This window comes from Canis aureus, chromosome 3 (assembly GCF_053574225.1).
Source record: "Canis aureus isolate CA01 chromosome 3, VMU_Caureus_v.1.0, whole genome shotgun sequence".
Taxonomy (NCBI): Eukaryota; Metazoa; Chordata; class Mammalia; order Carnivora; family Canidae; genus Canis; species Canis aureus.
In genome coordinates, this window is record NC_135613.1 from 64,974,238 (window position 1) to 64,995,093 (window position 20,856).

A 20,856-nucleotide genomic window follows, 5' to 3' on the forward strand; every position below is an offset into this window, starting at 1 on the left:
GTACAAGATACATGGAGTTCCTGGCAGATTCATCTGTCTTTTTTTTTTTTTTTTTTTTTAATTTATTCAGAGGCAGAGAGAGAGAGGCAGGCAGAGAGGCAGAGACACAGGCAGAGGGAGAAGCAGGCTCCATGCAGGGAGCCCGATGTGGGACTCGATCCCGGGTTTCCAGGATCACACCCCAGCCTGCAGGCGGTGCTAAACCGCTGCACCACCGGGACTGCCCTCTGTCGTTTTTCTTTAAGTCTAATGTGCCAGTAATGGGGAATGAAAATGTTAAGTGAGATATATTATTTTCCCTCAGACTATCTGCTCAGTGTGTCTCTCTGTGTTCTTAGGTGAAAGCTGACTTTTGTCAGACTGTGCTTCCATACTTGATTCATGATATTTTACTGCAAGATACAAATGAGTCCTGGAGAAACCTGCTTTCTACACAGATTCAGGGATTCTTCACTAATTGTTTCAGACACTCCTCACCAACGAGCCGATCCACAACCCCTGCAAATTTGGATTCTGGTATTCTGTTAAATTTCATTTAACATTTATACTGTTAATGCATTTATACTGTTAATGTTTCAGTTATAGAGAAAGATTTGTTTGAATCCCTTAAGGATGCTTTATTATCTTAACTCCATAACGTCTCAATATTTATTTTCTCATCATCTGTAGAATGGAGATGAAAGTCGTAGCCAGGGCAGCCTGGGTGGCTCAGCAGTTTAGCGCCACCTTCAGCCCAGGGCCTGATCCTGGAGACCTGGGATCGAGTCCCACATCAGGCTCCCTGCATGGAGCCTGCTTCTCCCCCTGCCTGTGTCTCTGCCTCTCTCTCTCTCTCTCTCTCTCTCTCTCTCTGTGTGTCTCTCATGAATAAGTAAATAAAATCTCTTTAAAAAAAAAAAAGAAAGAAAGAAAGTCGTAGCCAATGTTCAGGGAGATAACATATGGAAAGCCCACAGGATGATTCTTGACACATAGTGATGCCTCAGTGAATTTTGGCTTCTAATAACAGAGCAATGCACTGAGCATTTGGTGTATATCAGGCCTTGTGCTCAGCACTAGCACCACAGAAGGAAGGGGACCCCCTACCTTCTAGCAGTGGAGAAAGAACCTTTAGACAGGGCAGCCTGGGTAGCTCAGTGGTTTAGTGCCACCTTCGGCCCAGGGGGTGATCCTGGAGACCTGAGGTCAAGTCCCACATCAGGCTCCCTTTGTGGAGCCTGCTTCTCCCTCTGCCTGTGTCTCTGTCTCTCTCTATCTCTGTGTCTCTCATGAATAAATAAATAAAATTAAAAAAAACAAACCACACTAGCAAAAATAAAAATAAAAATAAAAAACAACAAAAAAAACCCCAAATAGATTAGATTATATTTTATTTACTTATATAAACTGAGCTTCAAAATAAATGTTTTCCATGGGAAGAGTCTATTGCAGAACTTCCACCAGGAGCAGGAACATTGTATTCACATAATACATATATGCATACCTGAGGGCTCATCTTGGGTCAGTTTTTCAAACCAAAAATTAAAGAAAAAAATTCACAAATCTATAATGTTAACTTACTGTCTTTCATATGTATCATTGGCATATTTTATGTGCAAACATAAAGCCAGGTACAGATTCACTTAGTGTACTTGAGACCAGTACAGTTCTAAGACAAATATGGATTTGTGTGCTGTTTTGCTGCCACTAAATTGCTCTTCTGAATCTTGAATGTGGTTCTTGTCACTTTGGTGTAGGTTGCGATCACACGATCACATGATGTAGTCAGTGAGTTTGTGTGCACAGCAGTGGTCTGTCTTATTCAGGGGTGATCCCGAGCAGTGAGTACATAAAAGATCCTCGAGGGGCACCCAGGTGGCTCAGTCAGTGAAGTGTCTGCCTTCGGCTCAGATCATGATCCCTGCCCAGCGGGGAGGTGCTGGGCTGACTCTCCCTCTCCCTCCCTTCTCTCTCCCTCTCCTTCTCCCTGTCCCTCTCCCTCTCTCTGCCTCTGCCCTTCACTTTTGCACTCCCTCGCTGTCTCTGTCTCTTAAATAAATAAAATCTTAAAAAATAAATAAAGATCCTTGATAAATATGTACTGAATTGGTAAATTAGTCCCCTTCAGAAATAAAATACAAATTGTAATTAAATTCTCAGGTTTTATTAAGCTTAGTAGTTTATTCTAAAAGAATAAGAAATGCCATTAAATTCTACTTATTTATTCATATTTATTAGGAACCAATTTTGTGCCAGGTTACTGCCTTCCAGAAGCTTATAGCATAGAGGGAGACAGACACACAGGGAAGAATGTGTATAAGCAAGTCTGTCTGGGACTGAGGGGAGCTATCTTTCTTTGTCAGAGTCAGAGCACTTTTTCCGATCCTGTGTGGATAAAAAATCACAAAGAACAATGCTGGCTGTCGTGGACTACATGAGGAGACAGAAGAGGTAATGAAGTGAATATTGCTTTGGGAGTTTGGAATTTAGAAGTGTAGCTTGTTAACTGCTGGTTGAATTTTAACATGATTAATTTAGATGATGCTGCTGCAAGGTGCTGTATTTAATTTGTGTGATGCTTATATCATTTTGAAATAATCTCTTTTCAGGGTGGTTCTTTGGTTAAGAACTTCATAAGATAAAAGTTTCTTTACTAGGAATCATGGTCCTCAAAATGGTTCAATATACTGTGGCAGTGTTTATTTTCTTGATTGTGATAAATAGTTTTATAGTATCATGTCTTATTCCTGTTACTATTCATGGGATTTTTACCAGTGAGTGCAGGAATTGCTACCCTGAGTGGTCTGATTGGTTTCTGCTGCTCCAGAGTTGACTGGAGCTCTGAAGAAAGTGTAGTCCCCCGTTAACTCAAGTAGGTGGAAATTGATGTCTCAGGTGCTGGTGGCAGCTGTTGGGTGGTAATGCTTGGTTGGTAATGCCTGGGAAGGAGAGGCAGGGGAAAATGAAAAATCCCTGAATTCCTTTTGTTTGTACCCCGCTTATCCATCCCACTCCCTCCTTAAAGAAAGAAATGTTAGGTCTGTCAGCATATTTGTTTCTAGTTAGAAACAAAATTACTGATTCACTGTCTTGTCTGTATCAGATCCTCTTCTGAGAAAGCCCATAAAGAGCTTTAATTGTAGCTAGAAACATCTCTTTTCTTGGTGTGGGGAGGCACTCTTGAATCATTTAGTTTATCATCTAGGTGGAATGGTGTTGATGTGGGCACTCCCTGGAGAAGATAAAATTCTTGGTATTCGGTTCTCATTCTGAATAGGCTTCAAGGAAGAGTTTGAGAGAATATGGATAGAACAGAGGGTGTAAGGACCTGGGTTCAAGTTCAGGTGCCACAGTGCTCAGGAGCTGTGTGTGATCTCTGAAGTTCAGGTTCCTCAGTAGCTATGGTTAAGTTCAGCACTTTACTCATCAGCCTGAGAAGCATCATTTCATCATTGCAACGATTGTTGATGCCATGTGTTGTCCCTGGGCTTTACAAGTGAACAAACTGAAGCTTGAAAAATTAAGTTGCTGCAGATGATACAGCTTGTGTGTGTGTGTGTGTGGGGGGGGGGGGGGTTGTCCAGCTAGATTTGAACCAGGTTGTACCTTCTAAAACCAGTGCTCTTAACCAATCTCTTGTCACATCTCATATATAATATTGGTTTTGGAAAAGATATTATGTATGGCCTCTTCCAATGCTGACCTGTTACCACAGGAGATTTTGATTTACTTCGAAAATGAACTGCAATAGGAAAAACATGTAATTGTGTCTTAGAAGAGACAATATTATCATTCAGTTGGCTACGTAAAAAGATTTGTGTGTCAGTTGCTGTTCTGTGTAGCCTGCTCTTGGCCTGTGACCCATGGATCCCTTGGTGGAGGGCAGGAGTGAGCCCCACATTTGTGTGAGCTGATGCCCCATTGCTTTCATTGTGTGTGATCCATGAACCGTCAGAAATAGGGCTCTTCAGCCACAGTGTCTGAGAACATGAGAGCTGTATACTGGGGACATGTGAGTTCTGGTGATTTGAATGTAATTTCTTTTTAACCAGCACTTGATACCACTGTGTTCTAGAGCAGCAGACTTTTCTCTTGACAGTGAAGTTGTAATGACTGGATGTTACATTTTTCTTTAGACCTTCCATAGGAACAGTTTTCGATGATGCTTTCTGGCTGGAGTTGAATTATCTAGAAGTTGCTAAGGTAGCTCAGTCCTGCGCCGCTCACTTTACAGCATTGTTCTATGCAGAAATCTACGCAGATAAGAAAAGCATGGAAGAAGACAAAAGGTAATGAATAGGATGCATACCTTTGGTTTTCTAAATTGATGTTGACCTTGTTTCAGTTAAATATATAGTTTGTTTTGCTCCCAGTCCTTCATTTGAAAGACATCTCAGAGAGAAAAATCTTTTAAAGTGAAATGATAATATTTTAAAAGAAATAAGTAATTATGCTCTGAAATAAAACAGAGATGTTTATTATTTAAGAATTGTGGAAATTCTCAGATAGCCAACTCCTGAGGGACAGAGACCCTTCTCTCTGTATTCCCCACAGCATCGGGAACTTACTATAAGTGATCAAAGATAGTTTTGTCATCAGTGATTCCCCAATTTCACTGAAGTTCATTTTACCAATACTCCTGCTTATTCAAGATCCATTTTACTTGTTTGTAAAGTAATGTAACTGATTTGTTTCTGTGACTAGATCACTTTGATTACTTTGCTATCTCCCTGTTTCTACTAATTTAATTAGCTTTTCCTCTGAGTTAGAACTCTTATAAGAGCCAAGCAGGTGTTGTCCTAGAGTAAAAATACTGCATTATCCCAACTGCCTTCCTCAGATCATGCTCATTTGACATAGCCTATTGTTTATTTTTGTTGTTAGCCTCATTTTCCAACTACAAAATCATTCATATTACAGAATTGAAAGAACAAAGTTGTATAGTATTGCTACATTTCTCTTACTTGTTACTTAAAGTTTCTACTCTGGATTATCCTTAACCTGGAAGCAGTGTGGTTCTTAGACTATGGAAAACCGGGAGGCAGTATTCAAATTCTACTCCAGATATGAATAAATTAGTGTACCTGAGCTGATTTCTTAACTCTCTGGCTTCGTATTTAATTTCTGCTTTTCAACTGAAAACAAAAACCTACAATATGTAGGTACTGTGTGTAACATGTAATTGATACGTTCACAATCATTATAGACTTTATATGAAGACAGTTCTGTTCTTTAAGTGTGTAATGAGTAAGGAATTGATTATTGCTTATTTCTTAGAGACTTAAAATTTGAGTCAGGATCTGTATAGTAATTATGATCTAAATGTGTTTCAGTATCTTGGTTTCACAGTATAGTATTTTGTACTATTTAGGAGTGAGTAACTGAGCTCTTCTTTGAGCATAAATAAAATCACCTTAATTTACAGATAGATGATTGTATGGAATTTGGCACATTTTTGCAAAAGTGCTTGTTTAATAAGCAGGTGAGCCTGGATTTTATTTTGGTTAACATTAGGAATGAGTCCTTGACAAATAGGGCTTGCTGTCTGGTTTTGTTGTTTTCCCCCAGGTTCCTGATGGCAAAGGAAGGGCACACAGATGAGCTGGATTGGGGGTAGGGAATGCTGGTTTCTTCAGTAACTGTGTTAGGTTTCCTACAGTTTTATTTATTAACTTACTGCTGGGAACAGATGAGATTTTCAGGTTAGTGTCCATAATTTTTTAGAAAGAAATCCCAAACTCTGCGAAACAAATTTAGCTGAGAAGTGTTCACTGACAGCGTCATTTTAGTGCTTCTGATCCGTGAGGCAGTGACAGCTCGGGTCTGACGGCTTGTTTTTTTGCCTGTAGGGTGAACAGACTTGGACTGGCAGAGTCATAACCCCCAGGACTGTCCCCCTACTTTCCACTTTTCCTCTGAAAACTTTTTCTGCATAACTTGCCAATAAGGAAACTGTCCCATCCACATGGGAAGGTTGGATGTTGTCCGTGCTGTTTTGGCACTCCGCACTCTGTGCTCCCTCCTTGTGTTTTGTGTTCATTGTTTGTTGGATGGAATTTTTATCATAGGAGCATGAACCCATAAATAGAGTTTATTTTCCTTATTTTTGAGCTTTATGACAAATTATATGTGTACTTTTCTATGACTTGTTTTTCTGCTCAATATTTTTGTAATATTTATGCTGTGTGTGGCTGTACTTCATGAATTTGTCACTGCCACTTAACGTTCTAGGGGGAGGACACACTACAGTTCATTTGCTCATTTTCTGATGGTATATACTTAAGTATAAAATTACTGGGTTGCAGGATATGCAAAATTTTAGCCTCCTAAAAGATTGTGCCAAATTGGCTTTTAACATGGTTATACCAATTTGCATACTTCTCAGAAATGTAGTTTATGAGGAAGTAGACCAGTAGAAATCCTTACATTTAAGGAAGGGAGCCAAACAGAAATAAGGTGTTAGGTAATAATGGAATCACTATTACCCACGATAAGATGTATTTTATACTTTGGATTATTATTGTCATAAACTGTCCATAGGCATGATTTCTGAGTTAAAATTACTTACGGGACAGAATGTCCTCTATATAAATGCATGGTTTAAAGCTAAGGTCTTGGAGTCTACAAATCCGAGTTTTCATCCTATCACTTACTAGTTTTATAATCTTGGGTGTGGGTAGATCCCACTGATGCGCTTCTTTCTCAACACAGTATTATTAGACTTCTTAATTTTTTGCCAGTTTATCAGGTGTTAAGTGGTGTCTTGTGTGGTCTTTATTTGTGTGCCCGTGATTATGAATGAGGTTGAACTTCAGGTAAGAACACTGTCAGAACATTTAGAACAGAAGCCATGTGGCCTTCCCCTATATCAGACTGTCATTAAAATTTGATCTCCTTCAAGAAAGTAATACAATTTTTTTTCTATTCTAGGTGTAAGTCGTATAATTTAGAGTAAATGGTTCATTATGTTTTAACTGTGACCTTGGTTAGTTTTTTTTCCCATCCAAGTCTATCTATAGTATATATCAACAAGCTTCAAAATAGTAGATTCTTATTAAAAGAAGTGCTCTTGTTACAAACAGAAGTCTTACGTTTGAGGAAGCAAGCCAGAATACAGCTATTTCTAGTTTGAGTGAAAAAAGTAAAGAAGAAACTGGAATAAGTTTACAGGTAAATATTATAGAGACATTATTATTTGTGATACTATTTATTTTATATTTCGGATTATTATTTTGTTACTGAGATTATAGAGATGTCATTTGATTTTCAAAGTGACATTACTATTTAGACTGAGTGTCATATACCTTAAGTTCATGGTTTGAAGGTTAGACCTTGGAGTAGCAGACAGACTTAGTTGTAAGTTATTAACTTACTCTGCCACTTAGTTGTAAAATCTTGCACAAAATTACTTACAACCTTGAGTTCCTTTATCTGCAAATTGGAAGTAAAACCACCTATCTCATGGGATAAATTTATACCATATCTTTTCTGCCGCAGTAGCCTGTTGATTTTCTTTATAGCATTTAACATTCGTAATCATATATTCATTTGTTTACTTGTCTCTTGCATGTCACATCTTAGGGCAGATGGCTTCTTCTGTAAATCTCTGAATGTCCACCCTCACTGAATCTCTGGTCAGTTCATTCCTCTGAAATGACTTGTGTCAGCCCTTCTGCTTTGCCTGAAGCCCTGCTTATCTCGTCCTGCTTGTTTTTGAAGAAAACAGGGGACAGAGAGAAGAGGTCCCACCACCTTCCCCATCAGATATGAAGTCTCTCTGCGTCTGTTCCCCCAAATACCTCCTCTTTTTAGTCCAGATGGTCCTTTCTGGACTAGACGGTTTCATTTTTATGAACTCTTTCTCAGAGAATTAGTTCTTTACTGCGCTGCACTCCTCTGAGTGTGTACACAGGTTTCCACACTCCTTTGAGAATCACCCCCTCAGGGGCGCCCACTGACTCGGTTGCTGGAGCATGCAGCTCTCGATCTCGTGGTCATGAATTCATGTCCCATGCTGGGTGTGAAGCCTCCTGAAGACAAAATAAAATCATCCCTCTTCAGACAAACACAAAGTCATTTCCCTCTGCCCTGTGTTCTCTTCCATCCCCCCTTTCTGGCCTCCCTTCCCTTCACAGCCAGACTTTGTGAAGGACCTTCCACGCTCCCTCAGGCAGCACTTGCTAAAGCTCTCCCCACCCTCCCGAACTTCAGGTGACTAGTAGAGGGTCACCTTCCCTCCAGCGTCTTCCTTGATGTTTTGTGAACATTTAAGACCCTCAGCCACACCTTGTGTGAGGTGTGTCCTCTCTGGGCTTGTCCCATTCTCCTTTCTCTTTTCCCTTTTTGCTTTTTTATAGTCCTGAGTTCTTAGAGTATTTCCTGTGTTAAGACACTGTATGAGGCTTGGGTCCTGAATGTTCCAACACAAAGGGCTCAGTTTGATGTTTGTGAATATAAACAATTGAATTAGAAGTATAGAATTATGCCAGTATTGGTAAATTTGTATGTAGTAAGTATCTCCCAGAGCAAGCACTATTAATAAAGCTCTTGTTTGGTTTTCTCTGCAAAAGTTTCTAGCTTTTTCATTTTTTTCTTTCCTTTCCTCTCCTCTTCTCTCCTCTCCTTTCCTTTATTTTTCCTTTCCTTTCCTTTTTCCTTTCCTTTCCTTTCCTCCATGCCCAGTGTGGAGCTCAATGCTGGGCTTGAACTCATGACCCTGAGATTAAGACCTAAGCTGAGACCAAGAGTTGCATGCTTAACTGACTGAGCCCCCCAGGCAACCCCATTTTCTCTTGTTTTCTATTTTCATTTTTATTTTACTGAGATGATTTTAAACAATCAATTTTGTGCAAACTTTACAACAAAGATTTGAGTCAGTAAGCCACTTCTTTATCCATACCACATTTTATCAATTGTAATACAATGCAATTTTGAGTTTTCTTTCAAAGAAAAATTCATGACCTTTATTTTTACTACATTCAGTTTTCAGGAGTCAGATTTTGCAGACATCATTTCCCATGTACAGTTTTAGTCGTTAATAGTATTATTTGTTTTTGTTTTTACTGTTTTTTTTTTTTTAATTCTCAGTCTTTTGTGAATCCGTACAGATTTTAGGATTGTATATTCTAGCTCTGGGAAAAAATGCTGTAGTATTTTGACAGGGATTCATTTAATGTTTTTAAGATTTTATTTTTAGGTAATCTGTATATCCATCGTAGGGCTTGAACTCATCACCCTCAGGTCAAGAGTCACATGCTCCTCTGACTGAGCCAGCTCTTCTGACTCACATGATTATTTTTGTATGTGTTAAAAGTCCGATAGATTGGGATTGATTTCTTATTTAAATTCATGAAATTGTGAGCAGTTCTTTTCAGGGGAGTCAGTCATTCTGTTCTCTGGAATCAGTTTGTTGTGTTCAAAACTTTATATTTTGCTTTCACTGTCTCTTACTTTTATAACAGAGTTAGGAGATACATGTTGGTAATGATAAAATTTCCCATTTGCTAAATTCATAAAGTGATATTTTTCCTCTCCCATTTTTGTTGCTGCCGTGTTTTTAGGATCTGCTTTTAGAAATCTACAGAAGTATAGGAGAGCCAGACAGTCTGTATGGCTGTGGCGGAGGGAAAATGTTACAGCCCCTTACTAGGTAAATTGCGTGTTTCTAGATAACGGTGTGGTAATTCTGTCTGTGAAGGAGTTACGTGCATGTAAAACTAAAAGGCATTTTGAAAATCTTTCTTTATAGACTGCGTACATACGAACATGAAGCAATGTGGGGGAAAGCCCTGGTTACCTATGACCTTGAGACAGCAATCTCCTCATCAACCCGCCAGGCAGGAATAATTCAGGTGAGTTATTTTCTGCCCTGGAGAAGCACTACTAGTGGAGTGCTGACATGATTTTAACGTGTCAGTGGGGGCACACTAGAGGTGAGAGTGCAAGTTACCTGCTTTTCAGGCATTGGGCTAAACTCCAGAGGGGGACACACAACTGAATTGGGTGGAACATTGACCTAAAAGATCATGTAGATTTGTTGGTCACAGTCTTGTTAGCTGACAGCAGAAGACATTCTTCACTGTGCAGTGTGCCATGGGGTGGATGGGTCTCATGTAAACTGTTCTCATGGTTTGCGCTAGAGTTGGGCCCAAGGGCCATCCTTGTGCTGCTGACTGATGTTCTTTATCCTTAGCCACTCCCCCATCATGTGGCAGGGTCTTGTGAGCTCCATCTTTGTGTTCTGGGGGGAACATACTAAACTGTGTTTTGGGATTTTCGTGATGTGTTGTCAAAGTTACTTTTCCTGTTTGATTGCTGTTTCTCTAGTTCTGTTACCTTTGAGTACTGAACTTTTTTTTTTTTTTTTTTATACTGCTTAGGCCTTGCAGAATTTGGGACTCTGCCATATTCTCTCCATCTATTTAAAAGGATTAGATCATGAAAACAAGGAGTGCTGTGCCGAGCTACAGGAGCTCCACTACCAAGCTGCATGGAGGAACATGCAGTGGGAGCACTGCATTTCTGTCAAGTAGGAAGAACCCAGACATTTTTTACTACCATTTCTCTAGTTGTAAACAGGAAATTGTTTTTAATCTCACCCTCTGAGGGGAACGGGTTGTGTATTGTATGTTTTATAGATGCTGTCAGCTGTAGACATGCCTGAATGCTTGACTAGGACAGCAGTAAGCAGTGACTATGCCTACGTTTCAGTTTCACCTTCCTCTTAGCCAGGGCACCTCCGCTCCCACCCCCAAGATGTACTTGAAAATAGCAATCTAAAATGTATATTTTCATGAGCGACTTTTTGTTTATAAATTCAAGAAAAATATAGTCCTTTCCCTTCCCACTCCCTGCTGCAGATTCTTTAGTTAGTCACATTGCTCTTTTACTGGCTGGATGGTTCACAGAAGACTGCTTTATTGATAAAAGGTTTTCTTTTGTAAAAGAAACAGGAACACAGGAAGATGCCGTTTATAACCTAAATGTAATGTCACCATTTTTTTTCTGAGTGGAAAGCCAAACGCCTCATCCAATAAAAGGTTCACTTTTATGTAAAAATAAAATAATTTTTATGTCAAAATAGATGACAAAAATACCAAATAATGAAATCCTATTAATTATATGTTGAATTGCCTTCATTGAAAAAATTTCATTAATTGAAATGTCTTTCAAATTTCAGACCATTAGATTGCTGTAAAATTAGAGATTTGCTCTCATATTTTTACAGCATTTTACTGTAGGAGCCTATTCGTGCTTGCCTCTATAAATCACCACATCCCATCCTTCCCTCTGCTGGCTTCATTATGGGCACGTGGGCTTCCTCTGTGTTCTTCCTGCAGGCCAATGTATTTCCACCTCAAGGCCTTACATATATCTTGTTTTTTTTGCTGCTTGCCATGCGTGTGGCTTCTTTCATTCAGATTCTAGTTTAACAGTGTCCCATCTCAGACTTCTGCTGACCACTCATCCAGAGTAGCCACCCAAGAATTCTGGTTCCTCTTTTAATTCTTCACATGTCGTCATTACTGTCCAATAGTTTTCTTATTTATTGTCCATCTTCTCCAAACCATAGCATGAGCTCTATGAGAAGGACGACCTATCTGACTTGTCCACTCATGGATTCCCCTCTGGAATCTGGTGCCTGGTGCCTGGCACACAGTCGGTGTTCACAGAGTCATTAAATGAGAAGATAGCATAGTTAGAACCAGGCAAAATATCTGAGAAGTTTACTTTCTTCTGCCGGAATAACTTAAATGATCTGCAAAATTCTTTGTATTTCTTGACAAAATTCCTAGAAATGCATTTTTTTTTAAATGGAGAAGTTTTCATTTTAGTTGTCGAATTTTGTTTTTTCAGTGAAACTATTTATACGTGGATATTTTAAGATTCTTTGTTTATAATTCCATTTTTTCCCCTTATATTTTAATTATCTCACAGCAAAGGAACAGAAGGAATCAGTTACCATGAATCATTGTACAATGCTCTCCAGTCTCTAAGAGATAGAGAATTCTCCACATTTTATGAAAGTCTCAGATATGCCAGGTATTATAAAATGAGTTACTATATTTTAACATTTAATTCATGGCTGCTTTTCTGAAAACTTGATAATTTCAATGTGAAGATTTGCCCTAGTAATGAAGAGATAAGGACTTGTTGGCTTTGGTCAGGCTGTTTTTTTTTGTTATTTCCATTCTCCTCTCAAAAACCAAGTTCACTGTGTAATAAATCATGCCAGTCAGTGTTCATGCTCTCGGGGTACAGAAGGGGGAGGCAAAATCCTGGGATTAACAATTTTGTAGCTGCTGTACATCTAAGAAGTAAGCGCTCAAATGAGTTTTATCTTCTGAAGGAATGTTTTTGTAGGAGCTGTGGGTATGCCTATCTTAACAGTTGTTTTCCCTTCCTTGAAAAGGGATTCTCCGTGTTTCAATGTTTTATATTTAGAGAATCCTTTAATACATTTGTCAAATATAGATAGATAGATAGATAGAACCAATAAAACCTTTCTATTTTTGTTTTAGATGTAGGAACATGCTTGTATGTTAGGTGCTTGCATAAATTGTTACTTTTTTTGTTTAATGTTATGCCTTTATTTGTTCATATGGTTCAGATCTTTCTTTTATTTTTTTTTTAAGATTTTATTTATTTATTCATGAGAGAGACAGAGAGAGGGATAGAGGCAGAGACACAAGCAGAGGGAGAAGCAGGCCCCATGCAGGGAGCCCACACCCTGGGCTGAAGGCAGCGCTAAGCCACTGAGCCACTTGGGCTGCCCCAGATCTTTAAGAAAAAAAAAAAAAATTCCCACTGGGACAAGCTGAGCTCTTTATGCAGAACCCTGAAGAATGTCTCATTGATTCCCGCCTCTGTCCGCTTCCTGCAGTTTTAATCCTGTCTCCTCTAGTAGTTGTGTGGCACTGAGCTCCTAGCATTAGTGTTCATTTTGTAAAGTGGTGACTAATGGTCGGACTTACAGATATGAAGGCTTGTTATGAGGCACAGATGAGATCATGCACAAGACGGTACTTAACTGTAACAGGCTATTAAACATATGTAAGACACTTTTTTATTTAACAGTAGTTGCTGGGGCAGCCCGGGTGGCTCAGCAGTTTAGCGCTGCCTTCAGCCCAGGGCCTGATCCTGGAGACCCGGGATCAAGTCCCACATCGGGCTCCCTGCATGGAGCCTGCTTCTCCCTCTGCCTGTGTCTCTGCCCCTCTCTCTCTCTCTCTCTCTCTGCTTCTCTCATGAATAAATAATAAAATCCTAAAAAAACAAACAACCTGTTGACCTGTTAAATGCTGTATTTTATTACAGGAAGATTGACTACCAATTCAGTGCTTATTAGGTGCTAGCCATTTTGTCAGGCTCTTTCCATACGTATTGTTTAAGCTTCTGAATAATTCTGAAAGTGAAAAAACTTAGGTAGCCAGTAATGTGCTGTGGGTTAAACCGCCAGAAGTGGGAGAGTGGGATGAACCTCCGGCCCAGACGATGCTTCCATGCCCACGTGTCGTGCTGGTGCTCATGAATTTCGGGGGCACTCTGTCAACAGCAAAGCCAGGGAGAAGAACTCTGTAGCAGCAGGGTTGAACTGTGATATTTCTGAAAACCTCTAAGTGTCCCAAGTGTCTTGTGTTTGCTGCCACCAGGGTGAAGGAAGTGGAAGAGCTGTGCAAGGGTGGCCTCGAGTCTGTGTACTCACTCTACCCCACACTCAGCAGGCTGCAGGCCATCGGGGAGCTCGAAAACATCGGGCAGCTCCTCTCCAGGTATGTGGTTCAGACGGCTGCATAACCCACCCTCAGGTGCAGCTCTGCTCTTCTCTCTCAGCAGTCACTTAAGAAATGAGGAAAGAAGCTAGCTGTAGGTTTGTTTCTCTTAGAAAATAGAAGTCGATTAGCCTCATGCACTGTGCTTTTATTAAAATAAGCATTTTCAAAAATATTTATTGTAAAAATACAGGTTTTTGAAATTTAGCTTCATTGTGCTTTCTTCTTTACGGCTCTTCCCCTGTCCTACCCCAGATAAAATTGTTTTTTCATGATTTTCTGCCAGAGCTCATGGTCCCCCATTCTGTTGCAGCACTGCTGTGGCATCAGTGTTGTTTTAGGTCCCTTCTGCCATGCTGACCTAGAAGCTTCCTAAAGGAGCTTTAATTTCCTAGTCATCACCTTGTCTTCTTCCTGTCCCTGTGTCCCCTCTATTCTTGTCAGTGCAGTGGTCCTGAGGGATTGGGCAGTAACGTGTGGGAAGCAGACTTTCCATGTAAACTAATTCCACAATGTGCATTTTCTCTTCATTTAATATATAATGTTGGTAAGTGAAACCTTTGCCAGTTGCCAGCATTGTCTCTCACTGAATTGTGATTTCTTTAACAACTGTCATTATGCAAAGAGTCACCCCCGGTGCCTAGTTGGGCACAGTAGAAATTCAGGAGTTCACTTCATTTCCTTGCTGACATGTCTACTTTTCCACAGGGCGCGTTCTGAATGACACACTTGATGAATGTGTTCTCATTTCAGAAGAATATATACTTAGAAATGCTGCTTTTTAAGACAGTCTTTAAAAATGTTCATCATCTGTAGCCCCTGTGCTGACCTTCGGAGGTCTGATGGTTTTGTAGCTTTCTAAACTTTGGTCCTTCTTTTAAACCATTTTGAATTTCTAGTGTCCTTACTGTAAAAACTCTTTTGTATTATATCTTAAATATAGAACCTGCATAATAGGGATCTTATTTTCCTCCTTTCCCTTGCTTGCATGAATTCTGTGATTGTACTTTCAGATCAGTCACGGATAGGCAACCATCCGAAGTATACACAAAGTGGCGGAAACACTCCCAGCTTCTCAAAGACAGTGATTTCAGTTTCCAGGAGCCCATCATGGCTCTCCGCACAGTCATTTTGGAAATCCTGATGGAAAAGGAAATGGAGAACTCCCAGAGAGAATGTTTTAGGGACATTCTTACCAAGCACCTTGTAGAACTTTCCATACTGGCCCGAACTGCCAAGAACACTCAGGTAATAGGATTCAGAACCATATCGTCTCACCCATGACCTTTCCTTTTATGGCAGAAAATAGAAAGCACGAGTAAAACAGAAATGTCTTGAGAAACAGATTATTATAAAAATACTGTTTCGCATAATTGTTCAAGATTCTCCATTTTGGCATCAGACTTAAGTTTAAGCCTTGGACAGGGTATTTACCTCCTCTAAGCCTGTTTCCTAGTTCTGAAATGAGAATATACCTAACTTATTATATCGATAACAGTTAAGTGAGTTTCTATAGTGTTTATATAGTGTACAAACACACACACATACATATTCTTGTATGTATCTATGTATTTATGGGGAAAACAGACAGTTGTGGGGCTGGAGGAGGCAGATAGAGATGTGCTTAAGATAGTTCTTCCAAAGAGTCATCAATGAATGGTAGTTACTGCTGTCATGATTATTCAGGTAGTAGTAGTAGTAGTAAAAGTATTTATTCTCATGTCATTTTCATTTCAGCTCCCTGAAAGAGCAATATTTCAAATTAAACAGTATAATCCAGCAAGTTGTGGAGTCTCTGAGTGGCAGCTGGAGGAAGCACAAGTATTTTGGGCAAAAAAGGAGCAGAGTCTTGCCCTAAGTATTCTCAAGCAAATGATCAAGAAGTTGGATGCCAGTTGTGCACAGGTTCACTATTTTTTTTAATTGGCTAAATTAATTACTGTTATAAAAATTACTGTGCTTTAAAATATTTTTAATAAATCCACAGTTTTATAAAAGCCTTGAAATTATTGATCCATGAACAAGAAATTGTAAGAGCCTGGAAAATTAGTATTTGTAAAAGAAGTTTAGAAAATACTCTTTTTTTTTTCTATTTATAATAATTCTATCCATCTTGTGGTAATTTGATTTATCCCAGTATGAAGCTGTTTTTGTTTTGTTTTGTTTTAACTTTATGTAGAATTGGAGAAGGGTGTGTGGGAAATAAACATGAAAGGACTACTAGAGAGTGGTGAGGGGAGAAAGCTACTATAAGTTTGACATAAAAAAAATAGAGGAAATGCGTGAGAGAACAGACATTAAAAGAAAAGCAAATGGGAATTATTGTCAGTCTACCTACTTAGGACATACAATGTATGATATTTTCTCTAACATTACCTACTGGTTGCTGAAAATGTGTTAGCTTCTGTAGCTCTGTGTCCAGCATATGATGGAAAAGTAGAGGCATTTGCAGGACTTGCGCAGTGTTTAAAGGTGTGCCCACAATGCTGTCCTTCTGACGCATGCTGCTTAGTGACTCTCAGCTTCCTGTGGTTTCTGTACTGGGCACTCGTATGATAATCCTCCATTATCAGAGAGTTTATCACTACACCGAGCACTGATAGCTGACCATATGATGCTTAAATGTTGCCTCACAGATGTAGCCAGAAGGAAGTCTGGGTGCAGTTACCCATTCTCAGCATTAACGTTGAACTCTGTGAATTAGGGAGACTAACAGTTCTCATTTCATAGGGTTCTTGAACCTTGAACCTCTTGAAATGACCTAATACACCCAGAGCCTTTGTGAAGTGCTAGCATATATGAGTGTTCAGTAATTATGAGGTGCTCCAATAGTAATAATAATAATAAGCAGTGGGAGATGATTATTTCATAAAAACTTACATACTTTTAATTGTGGTATGGTGAAAGCAGATGAGGAAAAATATTTCTAACTTGCTTTTTCCCTGCATGGAAGATACTTTTGTATACTCATTAGGTAATGAATGACTTTTTACGATTCTGTTTTCCGTACACAGAATGATCCCGACCTAAGCCTTCTGTACACAGAGTGTCTGAGGGTTTGTGGCACCTGGTTAGCAGAAACTTGCCTAGAAAACCCTGCAGTGATTATGCAGACCTATCTAGAAAAGGTAAAGTTTTCTAGCAGTCCTTGAGAGTTTGCAGCATGAATACACTCAATCTTTTCTTCAGGGCCATGTGCCTTTCAAATGCAAATAAAAGTTAAAAGATTTCATTTTTTGTATATATTATTACTGTGGTAGCTCTGTGTAATTTTTAAGGCAGAATGAAATACAGTGTTAAAAAGGAAGGACCTTGTTTTGAAATAAGCCCAGATATGTCTGCCCTCCACCCCCTCAGCACCAGCTACTCTCTCAACAAGCTGTTTCTAATCATTTCTCCATTTATTTATCTACAAAAAGAGCTGATTAAGGAATATGCACATCAGTCTTTACTATTCCTTTGTAACTCAGCTGCCCTACGTTTAGGGCTAGCACTTCTGTGCCCCAGCCCCTTTCAACCTTCCTGTTGCTCCTTCTGACTCCTTTAGTTTAATTAATTGAGGAAATAGCTAGTGTAGCATGAAAATCTTAATATGACTATCTTTAAATTTTATGGAGCCATTTGTTTTTGTACAATTCTTTAATATATTAGCTGTTCAGGTTATTTCTATGCTGTCAAAGTTGTTTGAAAATTTCAAATACTTAGTATAATTTAGCTTATCCGTGTGTGTGTGTGTGTGTGTGTGTGTGTGTATATGTAAAAAATACCAATACCATTAATGTAAATAATTTATATATATATATAAATTGAACCTTAGAGCGGGTATTTCTTTGATTCTTTAGTGCATTTAGTTTCTCAATATAATTGTGTTTTCTTCAAGGCAGTGGAAGTTGCTAGAAATTACGATGGAGAAAGCAGTGATGAACTTAGAAATGGAAAAATGAAAGCGTTTCTCTCATTAGCACGGTTCTCAGATACACAGTACCAGAGAATTGAAAACTACATGAAATCATCAGAGTTTGAAAACAAGCAGGCTCTTTTGAAAAGGGCCAAAGAGGAAGTGGGCCTTCTTAGGGAACATAAAATCCAGACCAACAGGTAATGAGAGGTCTACGAGTGATAAGTGACAAGCTACACAGAGATACAGTGACTATATGTAGAGAGGTGTGCGGAACCAGAGCGTGAATTCACTTTGTATGATTCCAAGTGCATTGTAGAGTATATGGATATTAGCTTTTTGTTTTGCTTTTGGATTTGTTGGTATCATAGTTAAAAAGAGATAGGTGTTGAAATTAAATACAGAAGAGTTATCTCTTCCAATGTAATTAAACCCTTCTTCAAACCTGCCTTTGGCCGGTATACAATAGGGAAAATAGAAAATTGAGTAAAGTAGGCATCTTGGGGAGGGTCCGCTCTGTCCCTGTTTGTCTAGAATGGCTTTGGAATTGCACAAACTTTAAGATACTAAAAGTAAATTTGTTCTCTTAGAATTTTTAGAATTTTGCTTCTTTCTCCTGGGATGGTCACCTGATTATTCATTTATGTTGTTTCTCATGTATGATTTTGTAGTTCTGTACCATCTGACGGGTGTTGTGTTTTCCTTTAATTATCGAATGCAAGATACACAGTAAAGGTTCAGCGGGAGCTGGAGCTGGATGAATGTGCACTCCGTGCACTGAAAGAGGATCGTAAACGTTTCTTATGTAAAGCAGTTGAAAATTACATCAGTTGCTTATTGAGTGGAGAAGGACATGATATGTGGATATTCCGTCTTTGTTCTCTCTGGCTTGAAAATTCCGGAGTTCCTGAAGTCAATGGCATGATGAAGGTGAGTCTTTTTTTGAACCCACTCTTCTGGTCTGTGCTTGAAAAGTTTAGACGTTAAGCCCACTAGTGTCACAGATTTTGTATATTCTTTGTATCACCGGTATTTGGTTCAGTGCTTTACTCATGGGTACTTGAGCTCCAATGACACAGGTTTATGTGGAGGTGATAACATTTAGTTCAGTCTTTGCCCCTACTTTCTCAGTTACCCCTGGAAAGTACCAGAATGCCAACCTGTGAGATTTGGAAGATGCTTAAAGATGATGGAACCACAGGCAGGTTTTTCCTCCTGCTTTATCTTTTCTGCGATTTTTACAAAAGTGTGAATTACTTTTGTAAATGAAAAAAAAAAATTTAGGAAAACATGAAGGCAGTAGTATTTCATGAGTATTTATTAAAATTTTAGTTTTTATTGATGATACCTAATGTTAAAGTTATGCTTACAGGATCTACATTGTCAATCAATATGAAACATAAAAGTAAAATGTTTCTTCTCGTTGAAAAGAATAAGACTCATAATAGATATGAGCAATCTCTGAGCTAGTATGCATAGGGGCTGGTATCCTGTTAGTTTCAGCATAGGGGATAAAGTTACTCCATTTTATTACACACCAACTTCTCTATAGTCCAGATCACAATAGCCCTCAAATCTACATTTGTCCTCCTTGGATTCACTGGAATGTAATCAGTGCAAGTGTTCCATTTATGAATACAGTTTAATTTAGGATCAAATACTGTGACTCACCAATGACTCAACCTAGATTACCATTCATCAGGAAGATCCACCTAAAATGCATCTCAAGGGAAAAAAGATAGTGAAGTATTATTAACAAGTAGATGGAGGGCAGCCCAGGTGGCTCAGTAGTTTAGCGCCTCCTTCAGCCCAGGGCCTGATCCTGGAGACCCGGGATCGAGTCGCACGTCAGGCTCCCTGCATGGAGCCTGCTTCTCCCTCTGCCTGTGTCTCTGCCTCTCTCTCTCTCTCTCTCTGTCTCTCATGAATAAATAAATAAAATCTAAAAAAAAAAAAAACAAACAAACAAGTAGATGGTTGTGCTAGTAGCATTATATCTTATCTAATTTGCTTATATGTGAGATTTTTTTTGAAATACATTATTTCAGGGACTCCTGGGTGGCTCACCGGTTGAGCGTCTAACTTTGGTTCGGCGGGATCCCAGAGTCCTGGGATCGAGTTCCACATCGGGCTCCCTGCATGGAGCCTGCTTCTCCCTCTGCCTGTGTCTCTGCCTCTCTCTCTGTGTGTCTCTCATGAATAAATAAATAAAATCTTAAAAAAAAATAAAATAAAAATAAAAAATAAATTTTAAAAAATACATTATTTCTTAAAGTTTTTTTTTTTTTTTTTTTTTTTTTAATGGTAGAGAGATGGAATGAAGATTCCATCATATAAATTTTTGCCTCTCATGTACCAGTTGGCTGCCAGAATGGGGACCAAAATGATGGGAGGCCTAGGATTTCATGAAGTCCTCAATAATGTAAGTAAACCTGAAAATCAAAACACAGTTGCTTTCCTTTCATGTTATATATTACTGTTCCACTCTAGGAAATGAAAATACAAAAATAGTCATTCATATTTATTATGCTTTAAGGGGGTGGAAATAAAAATTTCCTTTTGTCTTGGCTCACCCCGTATAAGTTACTTAGTTTTCCTGTCATTCCTATCCTTCCTTCGTGTCACACACCTACTCTACCCACGGCAGTATGTGGTAGAGATACACTTCTCTTTAATGCCAAACAGAATGAAAAATGTTACGGATTTCCTATTCTTGGTTGGTTGGTTGGTTGGTTGCATAAAACTAATTGTTCTTTATTTTCTAACAGCTTATCTCTAGAATTTCAATGGAGCACCCCCATCACACTTTGTTTATTATACTGGCCTTAGCAAATGCAAACAAAGATGAATTTTTGACCAAACCAGAGGCAGCAAGAAGGAGTAGAATAACTAAAAATGCACCTAAACAAAGCTCTCAGCTCGATGAGGTATTTGGATTAAATACACATACCTTTTTGAATTGTAGTATTTATATTTTCCTGCAATATTCCTTTCTTAAATCTCAGAGATTCTAAGAATGTGTGTTGCTAACTGTATTCAGTTTTTAAATCCTTTGTTATTCTACTTAAAGCTGGTTCCAAATTCCTGAATATTCTCCAAACATAGTAGATACCAATACTTTTTTTCCTCACAGCATTGAGCAAAGAAAAAATAGATTTCAAAACACACCCAAGTCCTTTACTATTGATATTATTGAACCTTTGAGTA

General features: G+C 38.8%; 1 protein-coding gene across 5 annotated transcripts in view; it reads left to right on the plus strand.

The window, feature by feature from the left end:
• ATM (ATM serine/threonine kinase) overlaps positions 1-20,856 on the plus strand; it is a 116,514-nt gene that overhangs the window by 72,847 nt on the left and 22,811 nt on the right. For all 5 annotated transcript variants that reach the window (XM_077893335.1, XM_077893334.1, XM_077893336.1 and 2 more), the window contains 16 exons: positions 339-516; positions 2,343-2,430; positions 4,116-4,268; positions 7,062-7,149; positions 9,540-9,628; positions 9,728-9,830; positions 10,359-10,507; positions 11,917-12,021; positions 13,632-13,751; positions 14,765-14,999; positions 15,489-15,656; positions 16,766-16,879; positions 17,632-17,849; positions 18,372-18,579; positions 19,958-20,071; positions 20,418-20,576. In XM_077893335.1, the coding sequence (XP_077749461.1) occupies positions 339-516; positions 2,343-2,430; positions 4,116-4,268; positions 7,062-7,149; positions 9,540-9,628; positions 9,728-9,830; positions 10,359-10,507; positions 11,917-12,021; positions 13,632-13,751; positions 14,765-14,999; positions 15,489-15,656; positions 16,766-16,879; positions 17,632-17,849; positions 18,372-18,579; positions 19,958-20,071; positions 20,418-20,576 (2,289 nt within the window). The remainder of the gene's footprint in view (positions 1-338; positions 517-2,342; positions 2,431-4,115; positions 4,269-7,061; positions 7,150-9,539; positions 9,629-9,727; positions 9,831-10,358; positions 10,508-11,916; positions 12,022-13,631; positions 13,752-14,764; positions 15,000-15,488; positions 15,657-16,765; positions 16,880-17,631; positions 17,850-18,371; positions 18,580-19,957; positions 20,072-20,417; positions 20,577-20,856) is intronic.